Genomic DNA, 16,712 nt, shown 5'->3' with positions numbered 1-16,712 from the left:
CCTGCAGCATCGCCCCCAGCCTCTGTTGATCCGGCCAAGTTTGGGCTGTCTTCGCTCAACAGGGGCGTCAATTTACCACTCACTATACTCAAGCACGTGTCTGGCTATTATGTACTCATCGTTACAAGACATGAACTTAGGTCGTTTTGAACTAGGTGTCTTATAAGGTTATAGTCCTAATGACAAGTAGACACTCAGCGGAGATCCGGGTCCAGTCTAGGCCAGTTCTCTTTCAAAGCAACGTCAACGACGTATCAGGTTCGTATGTACCTGGACTCAATTACGACGGAAACCATATCAGTTGGCTACATCCTGACTTCAGACTTGACTGGCAAAAGAAAGCATATCTGCGAATTCCAGATTGACCCTCGTTGCCCCTCAGCTCGACAGAAAATTTCATTTGCTGCTTGACGATGACATATATTGCCACTACCGCGTCTGCGCGTCCACAGCAGATTCATCAGTTGGATTAAACAAAGTGCCTTTGGCTTGGCGCGTAACGGAACTTGCAGCGCTAGGTCCAAGGCACCACAGACCACCGAAGCTATGCTCCGACAGCGAGATTCTTTGGTGCCGGAGAGACGGCTCCGGAGCCTTAGCTTGAAGCTTGGAGGTCAACATGAGTGACATTGGCTGGCAAAGCCTTCACGCCGATAGAATATTTAGTCAATTGTAGTTCAGGATCCCTCACTGATCCTGCTGCTCTTTTCTACGCACTGACGCTCGACCATCTCGAGAGAGAACTTCGCTCGGCGGTGTTACCGGTATTACATAGCTATTACCGTCTTTTTTCGCCAACATAATTCTCCGTGTCACACACTGTTCGGTTGGCATGTGCTATTTTCCGGGCAGCATGCATAACTACGGTACATACTATGGCTACCCCAGCATGTAACGTGTCAAGTCTCCCTGGTCACTTCGATGCTTCATCAGATTTGTCAGTGGGCACCTTCTAGGGTGCCCCCCCTGCTACCTCAACACCACCACATCCGTTCTTGTCCCTTGTCACCGGGGATAAGCCAGCAAGAGGCCAAGAGCTACGGTGCACGGCCGCTTCGCGAGTCCTCCACCGTCAGTGTAGGCTTCTGTACGTATTTCGCAAGTGGCTCGCAAGATATCCTGTTCATCATCACGGAGAATCTGTGCCTCTTGGCCACTCGATGCAATGGACGAGCGAGTGCATGCAGCGTTGCATGGTTGGGTTTGGTTTGCTTCGTGATGCATGCAAAAATCCCTCCTCTTTTATTTTGCTGTTCCTCTATGTACAATTTCAATTATGACAGGTCCAATGCTAGGTGTGTCTGTCTATTCAACTTCCAACCCAGCCTGCTTCATAAGCCCGTAGAATACACCTTGCTTCTTGAAAAGCTCGGCCGGACTATCAAACTCGACCACCTCACCCTTGTCGAGCACCACCACACGATCGCTGTCCAGGATGGTGTTGAGGCGATGGGCGACGGTAATGATGGTGCGGTTAGCGAATAAGGGTGATCGGAGAGTGCTCTGCAGCATGGCGTCGGTCTCAACATCGACTGCAGCTGTTGCCTCGTCCAATACCAGGATATTGGACGGAGTGAGCATTGCGCGAGCGAGCGAGACGAGTTGCCTCTGACCCTGGGAGAGATTGGAGCCTGTAAGGCAACATATTAGCAGCTGAACAAACATGCATGTGAAAGTCGGTTGTGGTATGAATAAGCCTGATATCTCAGGGCCCAGGCTGTTGGTGCTGCTCCTGAAAGGGCAGACCACGGGACTTCGTCCTCATGCGAGGCGAGCTACCAAGCACATCTGATGCCTTTGAAATGGCTGCAGAAAAGAGACTGCTCATTATCGTCGGCAAGGGCCAGATGTTAAGCCACACCACATCAGACGAAGCCATGGATGCTGAACCAGATGCTCGGGTGACCGGTGAGGGAAATCGCAGACCGGTCAAGAAATGCCGACAGAAAGCGCATTGCCGTGCGTGAACTTACCTCCTTCGTTAATCTTGGCCTCCAAACCACCATCCATGCTCGAAACGTGGTCCTTCAATCGTGCGTGCTCTATAGGGAAATACGTCAGCAAATGTTACACAGCGTGCTGACAAAACATTCGCTTGTCTAAGCCGTGCATGGGTGTAGTAGGGTTGCAATGTCGGCGTTTACTTACCCAACACACTCCAAAGCTCAGTGTCATCATGGACATGGCCAGGATCGAGGTTGTCCCGAACAGTGCCTTCAAAGAGCGCTGCATCTTGAGGAATAATGGCTAGCCTTCGGCGCAGATCGAGTAACCCAATGGAAGACGTGTCAATATTATCAATACCAATATGACCCGTTACGGGTTCGATGAGTCGGAACAAGGCGAGGGTCAGAGATGACTTCCCTGCACCTGTGCGGCCCACGACACCGATCTTCTCATGCGACTTGATGTCAAGGCTGATGTTCTTGAGCACCAGGTCCAGACCCTCACGGTAACGGGTGCTGTAGTTGACGAAATCAACCTCGCCCCTAGCAGGCCACGAGACAGGGGGTCTGTTCTTGGCGATGATCTCGGGTGCCTCACTTGGTAGGGCTGCATATTCGAGGACACGCTCTACTGACACAATGTTGGTCTCGACTTCGACGGTCTGACGAACGATCCAGTTGAGAGAAGTCGTAATCTGCAGAGCATATGACATGGCAAGGCCGACAATACCAGATTGGATGGGCTTGTTGCCAGTGACGGCGATGATGGCAAAGCCAGCGGCAGCCAAAATGACCACAGCACCAATAAACTCGAGGCGAACAGCCAGCCAGCGATTGGCGCTGATTGAAGGGAAGTAAGCACGGAGATTAGCATCCACACGCCATTCGTTCTCGAGCTCGAATCGCTGCTGCTGTCGGAATGCCCGAATGGTTGAAATGCCACCCAGCGACTCCTGGAAATGTGCATAGATCGGGCTACGGCTCACACTGTCGAGTCGCTTGAGCTCGCGAGATGTTCGGAGGTAATATCTCTGGATGTAGTAGTAAGTCAGGGCTAGCGGGATGATCAATGCAACGAATGGTGGCGTGGCGAATGAGATGACGACCAAGGTGAAGCCTGACTTGGCCGCGTTCACAAATAGCATGTTGAAAGTTCTGGCCAAAACCTCATCAACACGATAAATATCACTGTCAAATGGATTAGCATCGACCTTTGATCTTCCCCAAGTATATACTGACCTCGAGAAACGGTTCAAAATACGACCAGCAGGCGTTGTATCAAAGAAAGACATGGGGGAGCGGAAGATAGCGTTGGCCATGCGCTCATGAAGCTTTCTCGATGCCTGTTGCTACGTCAGTTTTTATACTCGACATGATCATGAAAAATCACCAACCTCAATGGAACAGAAGATCCAGAGCACAAGAGTCTGAATAACAGTGAGAGCGGACGCTCCGATACCAAAAGCGAAGTAGATTCCGAGATACTTGCCAACATTAGCGTTCGACTGCTTTTCTTGGTTTTCTCTGGACCACTTCTCAAGCCAGAAATTACCACCGATTCCGGCAGTCTGTGCAGCAATAAGCATGAGGAGATATAGAGCAACGGCATAAAGGTTGTTCATCTTGGCGTATTCGCCATAGACAGACCACTTGACCTTGCCTTGCTCTAAGTGCTCCTTGGCTTGCTTGGTCTTGGACGAACCACCGATTTCCTCGTCTGTCAGCTTGCCTCGTGGACCTCTGAAGCTTGCAGTGCTGGCGCGGCGCAGGGTTGCCATGCTACTTGAGCGAGGCTTGGCCCCAGCACCGGTCTTGATGGGAGCCATCTCGGGGACTTGTTCCTGTGCCTCCTCAAGCTCTTCCTTGGCCTGGCCGGAGTCTGTCTCGATGATTGTAGCAGCCTTGCTGCTTGAAGCACTGGAGCTAGGTTCACTGCTGGCATTGCCAGACTCGTGTCCGGCTGTCTTGAGAAGTTCAGCAACGAGTCCCTTCTGAGCAACCAATTCCTTGTACGTTCCTCGCTCGATGATTTGGCCCTCCTTGAGCAGAGACACGTAGCTGGCCTGGCGAAGGACAGCAATGGCGTTAGTTGCAAGAATGCGAGTCTTTGAAGCCAGCAGACCACGGGTTCCGAGTACATTGTCGATAATGTGACGGCCAACATGGGAGTCAACAGCAGAAAGAACGTCATCAAGTAGGTAGATATCCGCACGAGCATAGACAGCACGAGCCAGTGATACACGTGCTTTTTGACCACCACTCAGGGAGATACCACGTTCGCCAACAACAGTTTCGTCTCCATCTGGAAGCTGTGCAAAATCATCCAAAAGAGCACACGCCTGGACAGTCTTCTCGTAAAACTCAGCATCATATTTATAACCAAAGATGATGTTCTCCTTGACTGTAGCATTGAGAATCCAGGTTTGCTGCGACGCGTAGGCAACAGTTCCTCGTACTTCGACGTTGCCCTTAACCTTCCACATATCACCGAGAATGCTTTGAAGGAATGACGACTTGCCAGCACCAACGCGACCAACGACACAGGAGAGTTCTCCCTTGTAAGCGGTATAATCAATATCAACAAGAGTGGGCTTGTTCTCGTGACGGCTCCAAGAGAATGTACCATCACGGATGATTATGCTCTCCTCACCAAGTTGCTCAGGGGCAGGCTTAATAGTGATAGCGTCGGGCTGAAGCTCTTCAGCAGTAAGGAAGCTGGTGAGACGTCCGATAGCGACAGAGGCTTCGACTATGGAGGTGATGACCATTGGAAGAATGGCAAGAGGGAAGGTCAACAGGTTGAACAGGGCCAATGCAGGGAAGACGATATCACTGGTGAGGGGCTTATCTTGGGTCAGAACAAAGACGGTGAAGGTCGAACATGACACGAAGAAAGGCGCAGTAGTCCAAGTGAAGTTGGCAAAGGCCTGAGTGGCACCGATCTTTCGCAAGTTCTTCAGTTCCTTTTCGTTTCGGACGAAATTGAGTTTGTTCATAAAGGCTGAGCCCCAAGCATATAGCTTGATGCTCTTCATATTGTTGATGATCTCGTTGATCAAGCGACTTCTGGCGTCCTTATTCTTCATCTGCTCCTTTTGCATGTTTTTCATAATGCGAGCGACAAATCCTTGAATTGGCATCATAATGATCATGACCGCAACGCCCGCCATCATAGACCAGCCTAGCAGATTATAGAGGGAAACCATGCAGATAATAATCTGGAATGGCGCAGACCAAATTTGCTGGGCGAACTGGGTAAGATCCTGCAGACGTTGGCCATCAACCGCCATGTAGTTGACAATGTCACCGGTACTCTTTGAAGCCCGGCCTTCGCTTGACAGGCGTAGGGACTTGCGGTAGATGGCTGAAGACAGACCACCCTTGATACGCATTCCCGTCACAAAGGCAAGCTGGAAGTACTGATGAACCATGGTGGTTTGCAGGACCGCGCAAGCGAACATAGCCAAGGCGATAGCGGCGCCCTTGACAATAGGCTGAGGAGTATTACCTTCCTCGTACGACTTCACAAACGAGATGAGAAGCCGAAGTAGCTGGGGCTGAATGTACTGGGCGACATCATTTGCAACCTTGAAGATAGCAGCAGCACAATAAGGACCGCCATATGCCTTGAACAAAACTCTCCACAGCGAAGGGCTCTTATGGTGTTCCAACTCGTATTGCCAAGCTTGGTCAAAGCGAGATCCAGTGTTCTTGGTCTGATCATCCTTAGCAAGAGCCCAGAGATCCTCTTCGGTCAAATACACTTTGTAACCATACTGCATCATTGGTGTCATCCAGGAGAAGGCGAGCTGAGAAAATGCGTTGGCATATTCAACGGGACATTCTTCCTCTTCCTCGATGGCTTCATATCCACTTGGGCGAGAAGTTCGGGGCCACAGCCACTCCACAAGGAACTCTACAAGAGACAGTCCAACTCCGACGCAGTAGATAACGAAGTACGGCAGGTTGGAGTCGTAAATTTGCTGCGAGATAAGAGATCGTAGCTTGACGCCGAAGGATATGAGGAGGAAGAGCCAGTAGAACAGGGCGACGCCGCTGGGATATCGAATACGCGAATGCTCGATCCATTGAATAGCGAAAACGACAAATAGTGACAGGATAGTCAAGAAGGTCGTCAAGACTCGGAAATCGCCATACCAGATATGGGGCATGTAGACGATTTGAACGACAAGCTGAGCAATGACGTCGACAATGATGACGGCGAGGAGGGACTGAGACAACAAATCAGCTCGATTGAACAGAACATTAGTAGAGAAGGGTGCAGAAGAGTTTACCTGCTTGATGTAGAAGTGCGCATTCTTGGTCTGTCCCTCCTGTTTCTGCTTCTTAGCGAGCAGCCACCAGACGGCGAGCGATCCAAACACAAGGCCAAAAACAGAGACAGCAGAGATCCAGACGTCGATAAAACAAGGTGTAAAATCATAGCGATGAGGACTTAGGGGCCCCCATCCTTCCGAATTCCCACACAGAGGTTGCTTAAAGGGGCCGGTAGTGAGATAGTTCGCACCAAGCTCTCGCAGCGGGCGGAAGCCAGTGAACGAACCCGTCTCGAAGAGAACCTGTTGCTCGTTGTAGAGAGCCATTGTTGCAGTGGTTGCTTCTCAGGGAGTTCGGGGTATCGAAAAGGTTTCGCGCAACAGTCACTTCATGCTAGTGGGACGTGTCGGGTGTTTCGTAGGCGACAGAGGCGATGGCGCGTCCTTGGTGACGATGATGGTGACGGGATAAGATTTTGGAACCTTAGCTCGGGAAGCTCAATGTTAGTTAGTACTACTTAGAGTAGGTACGTCAGAGCGAGTGCCGTGAACCGGACACAAGGATCGGAAACGGCTCGGGAGACAAGACAGAGACAGAGACAGTCTCAGAACAGACAAAACAAGCCCAGACCCGAATCCGGTCACCTCAGGCGAGAGAGATTTGAAGGATTGAAAGAAGAGGTTGAAAAGGGAAAAAAAGGTTCTGAACTTCTGGGCGACTTCCGACAGGCAGAATCTCGTCGAATTGACAGGCCCTTGTCGTGGTTGGTAAGCTGGTCCCCAGAATTTTGCTGCAAACCCAGCATACGCGAACACCCAGACATGCACTAACAATGCAATCCTGGGCACTAGACCAGGCTCGAGCTGCTCAGTGGGGTTGCTTACTGATGGCAAATGGAGATAGGTCTACGGAGTTTAGGTGAGATCACTTCCCAGCCAATATCGTCTACCCTGGAGCACGGAGTTTAATTATCATTTTGGTTGTTTGTGCGACTAATAGCTATACTTGATGCTTTCTGTGTATCGTGTTCATAGAACCTCAGCACGCTAACTGCTTGTTCAAGTCGTAGTCCTCAATATATTCTCTCTAATTAGCGTGGCTGCCAACACGTCTTGACAAGCAATCTCAATCAGCACGAGAAGTGACTTCGGTTTTCAACCATTCGATCACCGTCTTGGAAAGCCACTCCTGTGCTTGGGGTTGATCAACGGTATGGCTAGCGCCAGGAATCAGCCCCGATAACCTACTGACAACCGGGTTCAATGTTTTGTATCTGTTGTTGCTCGCAGCCTGGTCGATGCGCCCTGGTACGAACTCGTCCTCACCAGAATGAAGAACCAGCACTGGCTTATTGAACCGAGACCAATTCCTTTCAACGACATCGTCGGGTAGGTCTGATGAAAAGTAATCATCGTCGCCGCTGTTCATCAGTTAGCCCATATCGTCCTGATAGCTGGATACCGTTAAACACACCCTTTGCTCGCCAGAGACTGGAACCGATACGCCGAAATGGGCGCTCCCAGAACAGCAGGAATCATGTCAAAAGGCATACAATCACCACCTTTGCCCTCGGAAATCATCTTTGCGGCGAGATCAAGACTCGGCTGAGGATCCGGGAAGATCAAATCCAGTGTCTCACGATCCGATACCGGACCTTGCATAACGAAGCCATCGACAGGTTCGTTGTTTCGCTTGGCATAGTTGGCATACTCGATGCAGTCCTGCAATTGGTCAGAAGAGCTATAAAACGTGGCGGTAAAGGGATATTTTACCTGGCAGCCAGTTGAGGAACCAAATAGGACGATCTTTTCCTTGCCAATTCCTCGTAGATACTTGACCAAAGCCGAAATGTCTTCAACATCGTTGGAGAGGCTCGAAGTGCCAAACCCCGAGAAAGAGCTCCTCATGCGGAATTCGATAACGGAGAAGCCCAGCTCCTTTGCTTCCTCCAGACGCTGGGCTAGAAGCCGGGTATAAGGAATAGTGTGAGGTCCATCTGTAAGCCCACCGATGAAGACAATGGCATTAGGAGCTGAAGTGAGACCAATTTCATAGGCGGCCGAGCTTCGACACTTGGACTCAAAGGGGTGTACGGTGACTTGGAAAGGGCCTGAAGGGGACATTTTTGCAGCTAATGCAGAGAATTGCTGCAATGATAGAAGATGTCGTGATATTTCTTCCTCAGAAGAACAGAGGCGAGCTTTACTGGAGGACTGATGAGGCATATATAAGCTTATTTCCTTGGCTCTTACCAGGATCATAACATTGCACACTTACTCGGAGATCACTAAGAAGTCTTGGGTCAAAAGAGAATCTACTGTGATTTGTTGTTTAGTATAAGCTTTGTGATGGTTGTTGCAGGCATCAAATTCCTGAGAAGTTGATAGTGGGTGGGCGTACCCCACAGTGTGAGAGTTGCATCATGAGAGGGGTAGAATAGACTCATCAGGACCTATAGAAGTGACTGAGTACGAGGTAGAGTACCAGGAGCGCGAGAATCTGCTAAGAAACAAGATGTCATTTGCGCTGCTAGTATACAGTAATAGCGACTGAGATGTTAGGAAATATAAGGTTTCTCCTTAATTCTCGCGATTGCTTTCACTGTGCCAGGGCTGCGTTCTTACACGGTCTCATTTAGCGAAACCACTCTTTACTGGCAACGGACCCCTCCATACTTCAATTTTGTCCTTCTAATAAAACCACCAAACCAAGATCTCTCCATCGCTTTACATTTCTAGTGGCCATAAGTTATCCATTCATCTTAACCAGACCTGTATGCAGTATCCTACTACCTCACGTACTCGCGTTCGTGTTCGTTAAATTCTTGGCTCGCCTGTGGAGAATATGCATGAATAGACAAGCAGAAGCTCTTTGCTTCATCAACCATGGAATCAACAGCCAGTAGCAAGGAGAGGACCGAGTTCTTCCAAAGAGTAAGTGATAACTATCAAGCCCCAAAGAAGATACTGACTCAAATTAGCTTAAACCATGTTGCGTTAGGATAAGTCAGTTGGCGATCCGTGAGGCCGATGGACCAGCTTCTTCTCGAGAGCTTGGTGAGCAGACAGGTCGACTTTTGGAGCTCCTCAATGAACAGATCAGCCGGAACCCGCTAGTACTGGATGACAAGTTATCTGAATATGTCTTCTTCCCTCTCCATCACATCTTTCGCCAGATGGATCAATATCCCATGCCCTTGATCGAGAACTGCATCAAGACGCTTACAATTCTCATCGCGCATGGCTGGAAGACAAAGCTTTCTGCGGAGCTTGTGCGACAGATTCTAAGTCTTCTGACTTTCATTGTTGATGGAACACCTGGCTCAACCCCAGCACGCCCTGTCGCTGAGGAGACAGTGCTGGAAGCTTTCCGTGGGCTGACAGCGCTCTTCAACACAGCTGGTTTATCGGCCGCAGCTTCATCTGGGCTTTCGGAGACAGAGTCAATACCGGCTCTCGGTCACGGCGTAACTGTCATGTTGAATGGAGTGGTAGACGGTGCAACGCCTCAGATTCAACAGGAAGCACTGCGTGCCCTGCAAGCTGTGTACCATACTGTCAAAGAGCCTGCTGCGTTGGCTAGTTTCCTGCCTGGCACCATTTCCCTACTCGCCAAAGTCACATCATCACCTAACCGTTACAAGAGCACTGTTCTTGCCAAATGTCTCGAAACAGTGAGTCTGGTACTGACAAGTGTATTGGCCGATCTACGGACGCGGTCTATCTCGACAAAAACCGGAACTGATCAAGATGGGGCCGAGGATAACAAACTTCTATCTCCGGCTTGGCTCAAGGCAAGCATTACGCAAGTCAAGAAAGCCCTCTCATCTATTATGAAACTGCGTTCTCACGAATCTGCTGAGGTGAGGAATACCCTCAGCAAGCTTTGTGTGACCATTCTGGATGAATGCCATAACACGTTGTTCAACTGTGCAAACATACTTGTTGAGACAGCCATGATACTTGGGGAGACCGAGAATAAGATGTCCTTGACACAGACTAGTTTACAAGATCTTGTCAACATCTATCCTGAACTCGGTGAAATCGTGAAAACGGCGACATATAACTGGATGTCTAGTCTTTCACGGCTGATGCAATCAGCGGATGAAGATGTGAAGCGAGACGCAATACGAAATGTCTTGAAGGGTCTTGAGCTCATCAAAGACTTACAGATACAATCATCGACGCTGGACGAATCTATGTCTATTATGCTCCGAGATAGTGTTATATCTCTAATGCAAGCATCAAGAACCTCGGAAACTAACGAGAACATGGATGTTCGACTGATAGACAGTGGAGAAGCATCGGCAGAGCAAAACGATGTCCAATACCAGCCCGTCTTGCTGCCCTCCGAATCGCAAAAGAATATCCGCCATGAGATGGCATCACTCATTGACTTTCTTGGGTCATCGTCTCAGCAAGCAAGATTTGCTGGTGCTATGTTGGAGCAAGTCCAGGACTCTGATAATTCAGGCAGCCAAGTCGCTACTTTTTGGCTTTGCTTTGAACTTATCAAAGCGAGCCATAGATCATCTGCTGAAGCAGAGATGTTCTTGAACTTGTCATCAGTAACCGATCCTTCCCAGGATATCGACACCATATTCAGTGAGCTTTACACAACATCGGTGCAGATTCTCGACCGACACACAGATGTGGAATCTGTCGACTGGCGACTAGAAGCTCTAGCCCTAGAAGCAACTGCCTACACAGCACAGCGATCCGGAGAGTCATTTCGCCCTGAACTGATTGATGTTTTGTTTCCCATCGCAACGTTCTTAGGCTCCAACAACCCCAATTTGCAAAAGCATGCTATTGTCACATTGAACAGTATAGCAGCCTCATGCGGATATGCCAACGTTTCGGAGCTTATCATCCAAAATGTGGACTACATGGTGAACTCGGTTTCGTTGAGGCTGAACAGCCTGGACATATCGCCTGCCTCGATCAACGTTTTGACCATGATGGTCCGACTTGCAGGCCCCCGACTGGTTCCCTACCTAGACGATGTTATTGACTCTATCTTCGGGGCTTTAGATAACTTCCACGGATATCCAGTATTTGTCGATAATCTGTTTGTCGTGCTCAAGGAGGTTGTGAATCAGGGCGTTCGTTCGGATATGTTGTTGCTGGAACATCAGGCGAGTTCAAAACCAAACCATCGAAAAGTCCACAAGAAAGAACCCGGGCTCTCCGAGCTCTTGGATACTTTGGAAAAACGAAGGCAGCGGGCAGCACTCGATGAGACGGAAACAGAAGAAGTGAAAGGCCACCCAAAGATTCTGTGGAAGGAAGAAAAGAACGAGAATGATAGCAACGAGGCAGCTGATCCTCCACCAGAACCAGAAAAACCACCAAACTCACCAACCTACCAGCTCCTTCTGAGAGTGGCAAACCTCACGCAACATTACCTCACCTCCCCGACACCAACACTACGAAGATCCTTGCTTGAGCTACTGACAACAGCATCCACTGCGTTGGCTCCCGATGAAGATGCCTTTTTGCCCCTTGTTAACGCGATCTGGCCAGTAGTGATCGACAGGCTGCATGACCCAGAAGCTTATATCGTGGTCGAGGCATGCCGCGCGCTTGCTGGGCTCTGCGTTGCTGCGGGGGACTTCCTTAGCTCTCGGTTCAAGACTGACTGGGCTGAATGGCTTCGAGATTGGTGCCGAAAGGTTAAGCAGCAAGCTTCCGCTTCACCGAGCTGGGTCAGACCCCATGGGGAAGCTGGCACTACGTGGGGGAAGGAAAGCGACGATAGCCGAGTGTTGATACCCCTGAGACATGGTGATAGTCTAAGCGGGAAGCCTTTAACGCAAATAGTCGCACCATCTTCAGGTAGCTTAGGAAAATTTGCGTCACCAGTGAGAGTGTGGGAGGGTACGGTTGAGCTACTGACAGCTCTTGTATCTCATGTTCAGGTTGACGAAGAAATGTTTGATGACATTCTTGACCTGCTGTCGGACGTTTTGGAAAGAAACGTTGTAGTGCGGGAGGCATTGGAGGCTGTTAACGAGGACGCGGTGTGGCTTTCGCGGTATGAGAGAGGGAATGTTGAATGGCTCCCAACACCGAAAATGGACGGAGTGGAGTTCACTCCCATGGCAATCTCGAGGTAATGCATTACGAGATAGACAGAACAAACCAACCAATATCGACTTCTCAATCATACCATAGTGGGCATTGAAATGGCCAGAGCCGGCACAAGAACTCAGCTAGTGGTACGACTCGTTTCCCGGGGTTAGCATGGATGCTAGGAGCGCCACCGGGCAAACCGTTCCTTGACGATGATTGAAGGCAGCAATTGCCATTTGAGGACAACAAATGTTATGTGATGGCTTCACGTGGAATTTCCACACGAGGGGAGCCTGTGATACTCAAAGCTTACCCCTGCCAAACATGCTGTGGGGAAGTGAGAGGTCTAGATTCTGCTGACGGTTCCGCAGTGGAAACGTTGAGCATTTTCTCCGCATCTTATGTGTCAACACCTTCTTGAACAAGTTAGGTCTGAGAGGCTAATAATTGGAGTCGTTAGTGTTATGGATCTCCCCGAGCGAACCAGGGAGACTGAGATTACCCTCGAACCTCGCTCGACTCTACCCCAGAAACAGGATCAAGATGCTGCGGAAACGATTTCGTAATGGAATCAACATGTTGAGTGTCTAGACTCGAGAGCCTGGAGAATCCCCAGATTATGAGTCTGGATCTGGGGAGGCCTCGTGGCGGCCATTGCATCGTATCCATTTTCCCCAGAAAGCCAAGAAGACATAACGTAACGAGACTCTTGAGCAAGTTGAGCCTCATTGCTAGTTTGTCTTGAAATGGCCTTTTTTTCATGAGGGGAAATTCCAGCGTGAGGAGATTTTTCAAGCCACGATTGATATGGGCGGTCCAATCAAGGAGATACCGATGGTATGAGGGAGAAAAACTCGACAAGACCAGCTAAGAGATAGCGTTTTCCCTGGCTGGCGGTCAGCAGCTGAGAGCCAGCGGGAGAGGGGAAGGAGTCTCCAAATTGCTAGTTGGTCTTAGGGCTGTTGGGACATGGGTACAGTTCCAGATTCACTGATACCACCGAAGCTGGGGCGTTTCATGGCCAATCAGGGATATGTCAACTGCAAGAGGAGGGTAGTCTGGAAGTCTTCTAGCTTGAGGACTAGCTCGAGCTTTGCCACCCTCTTCTGACGAGACATGACCGCGCGACGGTGCCCTGGAGCATGTGGGGGAGAACCAAAGCAAGCCAAGGCCATCTCCAAGTTTTGCTTTGCTTTGCTCTCTGCTGCTGAAGACTCCAATGTGCTTGGCGATCTATTGGCATCGCATCGCCAAGTTTTGCAGCAGACCAGCCCAAGTCTTGTCTGCAGATCCTAAGGTCTGGGCAGCACTGGGCCCGACCCGATCATTTGGTTCACAATGACAACATGTGTCTTGTAATACGACATAAGCCATCAGTTGATTACTACCACCAGGGGACTTCCGAAGAAGGACAAGGGCCATTGGTGATGATGTCGACCTTCCGAAAGAAGCTGAAAGTGCTTACGGGGCCACTGAACAAGCGTTACGGACGGGGCGTTGAAATGGTCATTGACTCCGCGTTAGGAGCGCGTTTAATGGTAGTCGACTGCCCATGAAAGTCAACGGAAAACTGCCGAGAGGTTGACTCGTAATAGGGCGTCGGCAAGGATGCATATATATGATGTAACATGACCCAATGTGAGTTAATTCCAAAGGATTGCAGCATGACAAGGATCTGACACATCTTGGGTAGTATTGGTGAATAACCTTATCCTGAGGGAGGGAAACGTAAGAAACAACTCAAATTGGTTGATTGCTGACCATGCTGACTCGTCTATCAGATAGGCTATCTAGATTAACGTCAAACGACAGGCGAGTTAAGCGCCGTATCAACCGTTGTCATGTCTTTACCAGCACGAGCCAAGCATAACCGGCCCGGTCAAGGTCGACACGATTCTCGGCTACGGGGCTCTCTCGCGCTCGCCGAGAGAAAGACAAGCAGAACCAAGACGGCAACGAGATAGGGGGGGGCAGGCCACTACTGCAGTGTGACCTTTAGGCTGCTGTGCTCCAAGCTCCAAGGTGGACATGAAAATCCTGTACCCACCATGATACTGTAGCTTGGAGTTGAAGAGCCAATGGCTTCACGAGCCTAACGATTAGCCTCAAAGATAAACTCTTTGGGGCAAAACAAGAAAGGCTAGACTGCCCGTTCTGCACACCATTTCCTCCAAGTTCAACCAACACGCTAACATTAAAACTAACATTAGACTACCCCCCTTGACCCATCCTTGCCATCTCCAACTCCACCTCGCATCTGGCAGACCCCCAGCGCCACCAAATCTAGAACGGTATGGAGAGCAGTTCCATATTCTCGGTATATTGTGCAACATCGTCGATGAAAATGAGTACAAATACCGAGGCCCTCTCCCTCATTTTGGGAATAGAAGAACCAAGAGCATCACTCTCAACACTCACTCCTCTTTCTCTCACTCTCACTCTCTCATACACTTCTCTCTCCTCCCACCACCACCACTACAGCTAGTAGCCATGGCTTCTACTCCTCCCACCGATTACGGCAAGGAGGCCGTTCTCGATGTCTCCGAGACACGAGATGTCGAGACTGGTGAGGTCAAAAACGGCGGTCTCAAGCAAGATCTCAAGAACCGACACATGCAAATGATTGCCATCGGTATGACTTCACTTCTCAACTGTTCCTCAAACTCATAACTAACATGTCTAGGTGGTGCTATCGGTGCTGGTCTCTTCGTCGGTTCAGGTGGTGCCCTCCAGAAGGGTGGCCCTGCTGCTCTCCTCATCGGCTATCTCATCATCGGTATCATGCTTCTCTGCACATGCTTGGCCCTCGCTGAGATGGCTGTCCTCTACCCCGTCAACGGTGCCTTCTTCACATACATCGTCCGCTTCGTCGATCCTTCATGGGGTTTCGCCATGGGTTGGCAATACGCTCTTGCTTGGTTGACTGTCCTGCCTTTCGAACTCATCGCCGCTTCTATCACCATCAGATTCTGGAGAGAAGATATCAACATGGCTGTCTGGGTCTCTGTCTTCCTTGTTGTCCTCATGGGCATTCAGATCTTCGGTGTTCGAGGTTACGGTGAAGTTGAGTTTGTTCTCTCCATCATCAAGATCTGTGCCTGTGTTGGTTTCATCATCCTCGGTATTGTCATCAACTGCGGTGGCGTTGGCGACCAGGGCTACATCGGTGTCAAGTACTGGCGCGATCCTGGTGCTTTCACCAGCTTCAAGGGTTTCTGCGCTGTCTTCGTCGTCGCTGCTTTCTCCTTCGGTGGTACTGAGATGGTCGGTCTGGCTGCTGCTGAGTCTGCCAACCCCCGCAAGTCTATCCCCATGGCTAGCAAGCAGGTCTTCTGGCGAATTGCCATCTTCTACATTCTTAACCTGTTCATCGTCGGTCTCATCCTCCCCGCCAACGACCCTCGCCTGATGGGTGCCAGCGGTGCCAACACCAAGGCCTCTCCCTTCGTCCTCGCTATCCAGGATGCCGGTATCAAGGTCCTCCCTAGCATCATGAACGCTGTCATCACTGTTGCTGTTCTCTCCGTTGCCAACTCCTGCACTTTCGGTTCTACCCGAACCATCCAGGCTATGGCTGAGCGCAACATGGCTCCTAACTTCTTCAAGTACATCGACTCCAAGGGCCGCCCTCTCTACTGTGTTATCCTCCAGATCGCCTTCGGTCTCCTTGCCTACATTGGCGCTGCTCCTCAGGGTATGGAGATTTTCGGCTGGCTCCTGGCCCTTACTGGTCTTGGCTTCCTCTTCGTCTGGGGCTCTATCTGCCTCGCTCACATCCGCATGCGTGCCGGCATGAAGGCTCAGGGCGTCAACCTCGGTCTCATTCCCTACAAGACCCCCTTCGGCGTTGCTGGATCTTACCTCGGTCTCGGTCTCAACATCCTCGCCCTCATCGCCTCTTTCTACACTGCTCTCTACCCTGCCTCCGGCGCCTCTCCCAACGCTGAGGCCTTCTTCAGCTCTTACCTCGCCTTCTTCTCTGTTGCCCTTCTCTACCTCGGCTACAAGATCTGCACACGCAAGTGGCAGATGTTTGTCCGTCCCTCTGAGATGGATCTGGCCAGCGGCGCTGTCTGGTTGGAGGAGGAGGAGCCCAAGGAGCCCTTCGTCTGGGCTGACGCCCCCAAGAGGGTTCTCCGAAGCTTTTTCTAAGCATGTACGAAGGATGGAGTTGATATGATTACGGATACCCACACTACTGGATGAGTGAAAGAATTGTACATATATATGACCATGTAATATTTTGAGTTTTATACCAACAAGAAAAGCAAGGCGGTTAGCGTTCTTGAGCATTATCGGCACATACAATACGCATGCAATCTCTTCAAACATTTGATCACAGTTGCAGTGACGCACACAAAAGCTAAAGTGATCTACATTCCTTACTTGCTCGGTGATTCAACAAAGCTCTATG

General features: G+C 50.2%; 4 protein-coding genes across 4 annotated transcripts; 2 read left to right on the top strand and 2 right to left on the bottom strand.

The window, feature by feature from the left end:
- Nucleotides 1–1,305: 1,305 nt before the first annotated feature.
- Nucleotides 1,306–6,550, bottom strand: FPRO_10682 (uncharacterized protein; the record flags this gene model as incomplete). Its single annotated transcript, XM_031231671.1, has 6 exons — nt 1,306–1,631; nt 1,974–2,042; nt 2,149–3,134; nt 3,186–3,289; nt 3,341–6,178; nt 6,242–6,550. 6 exons carry the CDS (start codon nt 6,548–6,550, stop codon nt 1,306–1,308), a joined length of 4,632 nt encoding a protein of 1,543 aa, XP_031081685.1.
- A 799-nt stretch (nt 6,551–7,349) lies between these two features.
- Nucleotides 7,350–8,347, bottom strand: FPRO_10681 (uncharacterized protein; the record flags this gene model as incomplete). The annotated part of the gene is made up of 3 exons (XM_031231670.1): nt 7,350–7,644; nt 7,698–7,945; nt 7,997–8,347. The coding sequence occupies 3 exons, from the start codon at nt 8,345–8,347 to the stop codon at nt 7,350–7,352; spliced, it is 894 nt and encodes a 297-aa protein (XP_031081684.1).
- Nucleotides 8,348–9,109: 762 nt separating this feature from the next.
- On the top strand, nt 9,110–12,342 carry FPRO_10680 (uncharacterized protein; the record flags this gene model as incomplete). Its single annotated transcript, XM_031231669.1, has 2 exons — nt 9,110–9,157; nt 9,205–12,342. 2 exons carry the CDS (start codon nt 9,110–9,112, stop codon nt 12,340–12,342), a joined length of 3,186 nt encoding a protein of 1,061 aa, XP_031081683.1.
- Nucleotides 12,343–14,788: 2,446 nt separating this feature from the next.
- On the top strand, nt 14,789–16,450 carry FPRO_10679 (putative GAP1-General amino acid permease; the record flags this gene model as incomplete). Its single annotated transcript, XM_031231668.1, has 2 exons — nt 14,789–14,930; nt 14,982–16,450. The coding sequence occupies 2 exons, from the start codon at nt 14,789–14,791 to the stop codon at nt 16,448–16,450; spliced, it is 1,611 nt and encodes a 536-aa protein (XP_031081682.1).
- Nucleotides 16,451–16,712: the final 262 nt, after the last annotated feature.

This window comes from Fusarium proliferatum (genome assembly GCF_900067095.1).
Source record: "Fusarium proliferatum ET1 genome assembly, contig: FPRO_scaffold005, whole genome shotgun sequence".
Classification (NCBI taxonomy): domain Eukaryota; kingdom Fungi; phylum Ascomycota; class Sordariomycetes; order Hypocreales; family Nectriaceae; genus Fusarium; species Fusarium proliferatum.
This window is presented reverse-complemented; position numbering and strand designations above follow the sequence as displayed.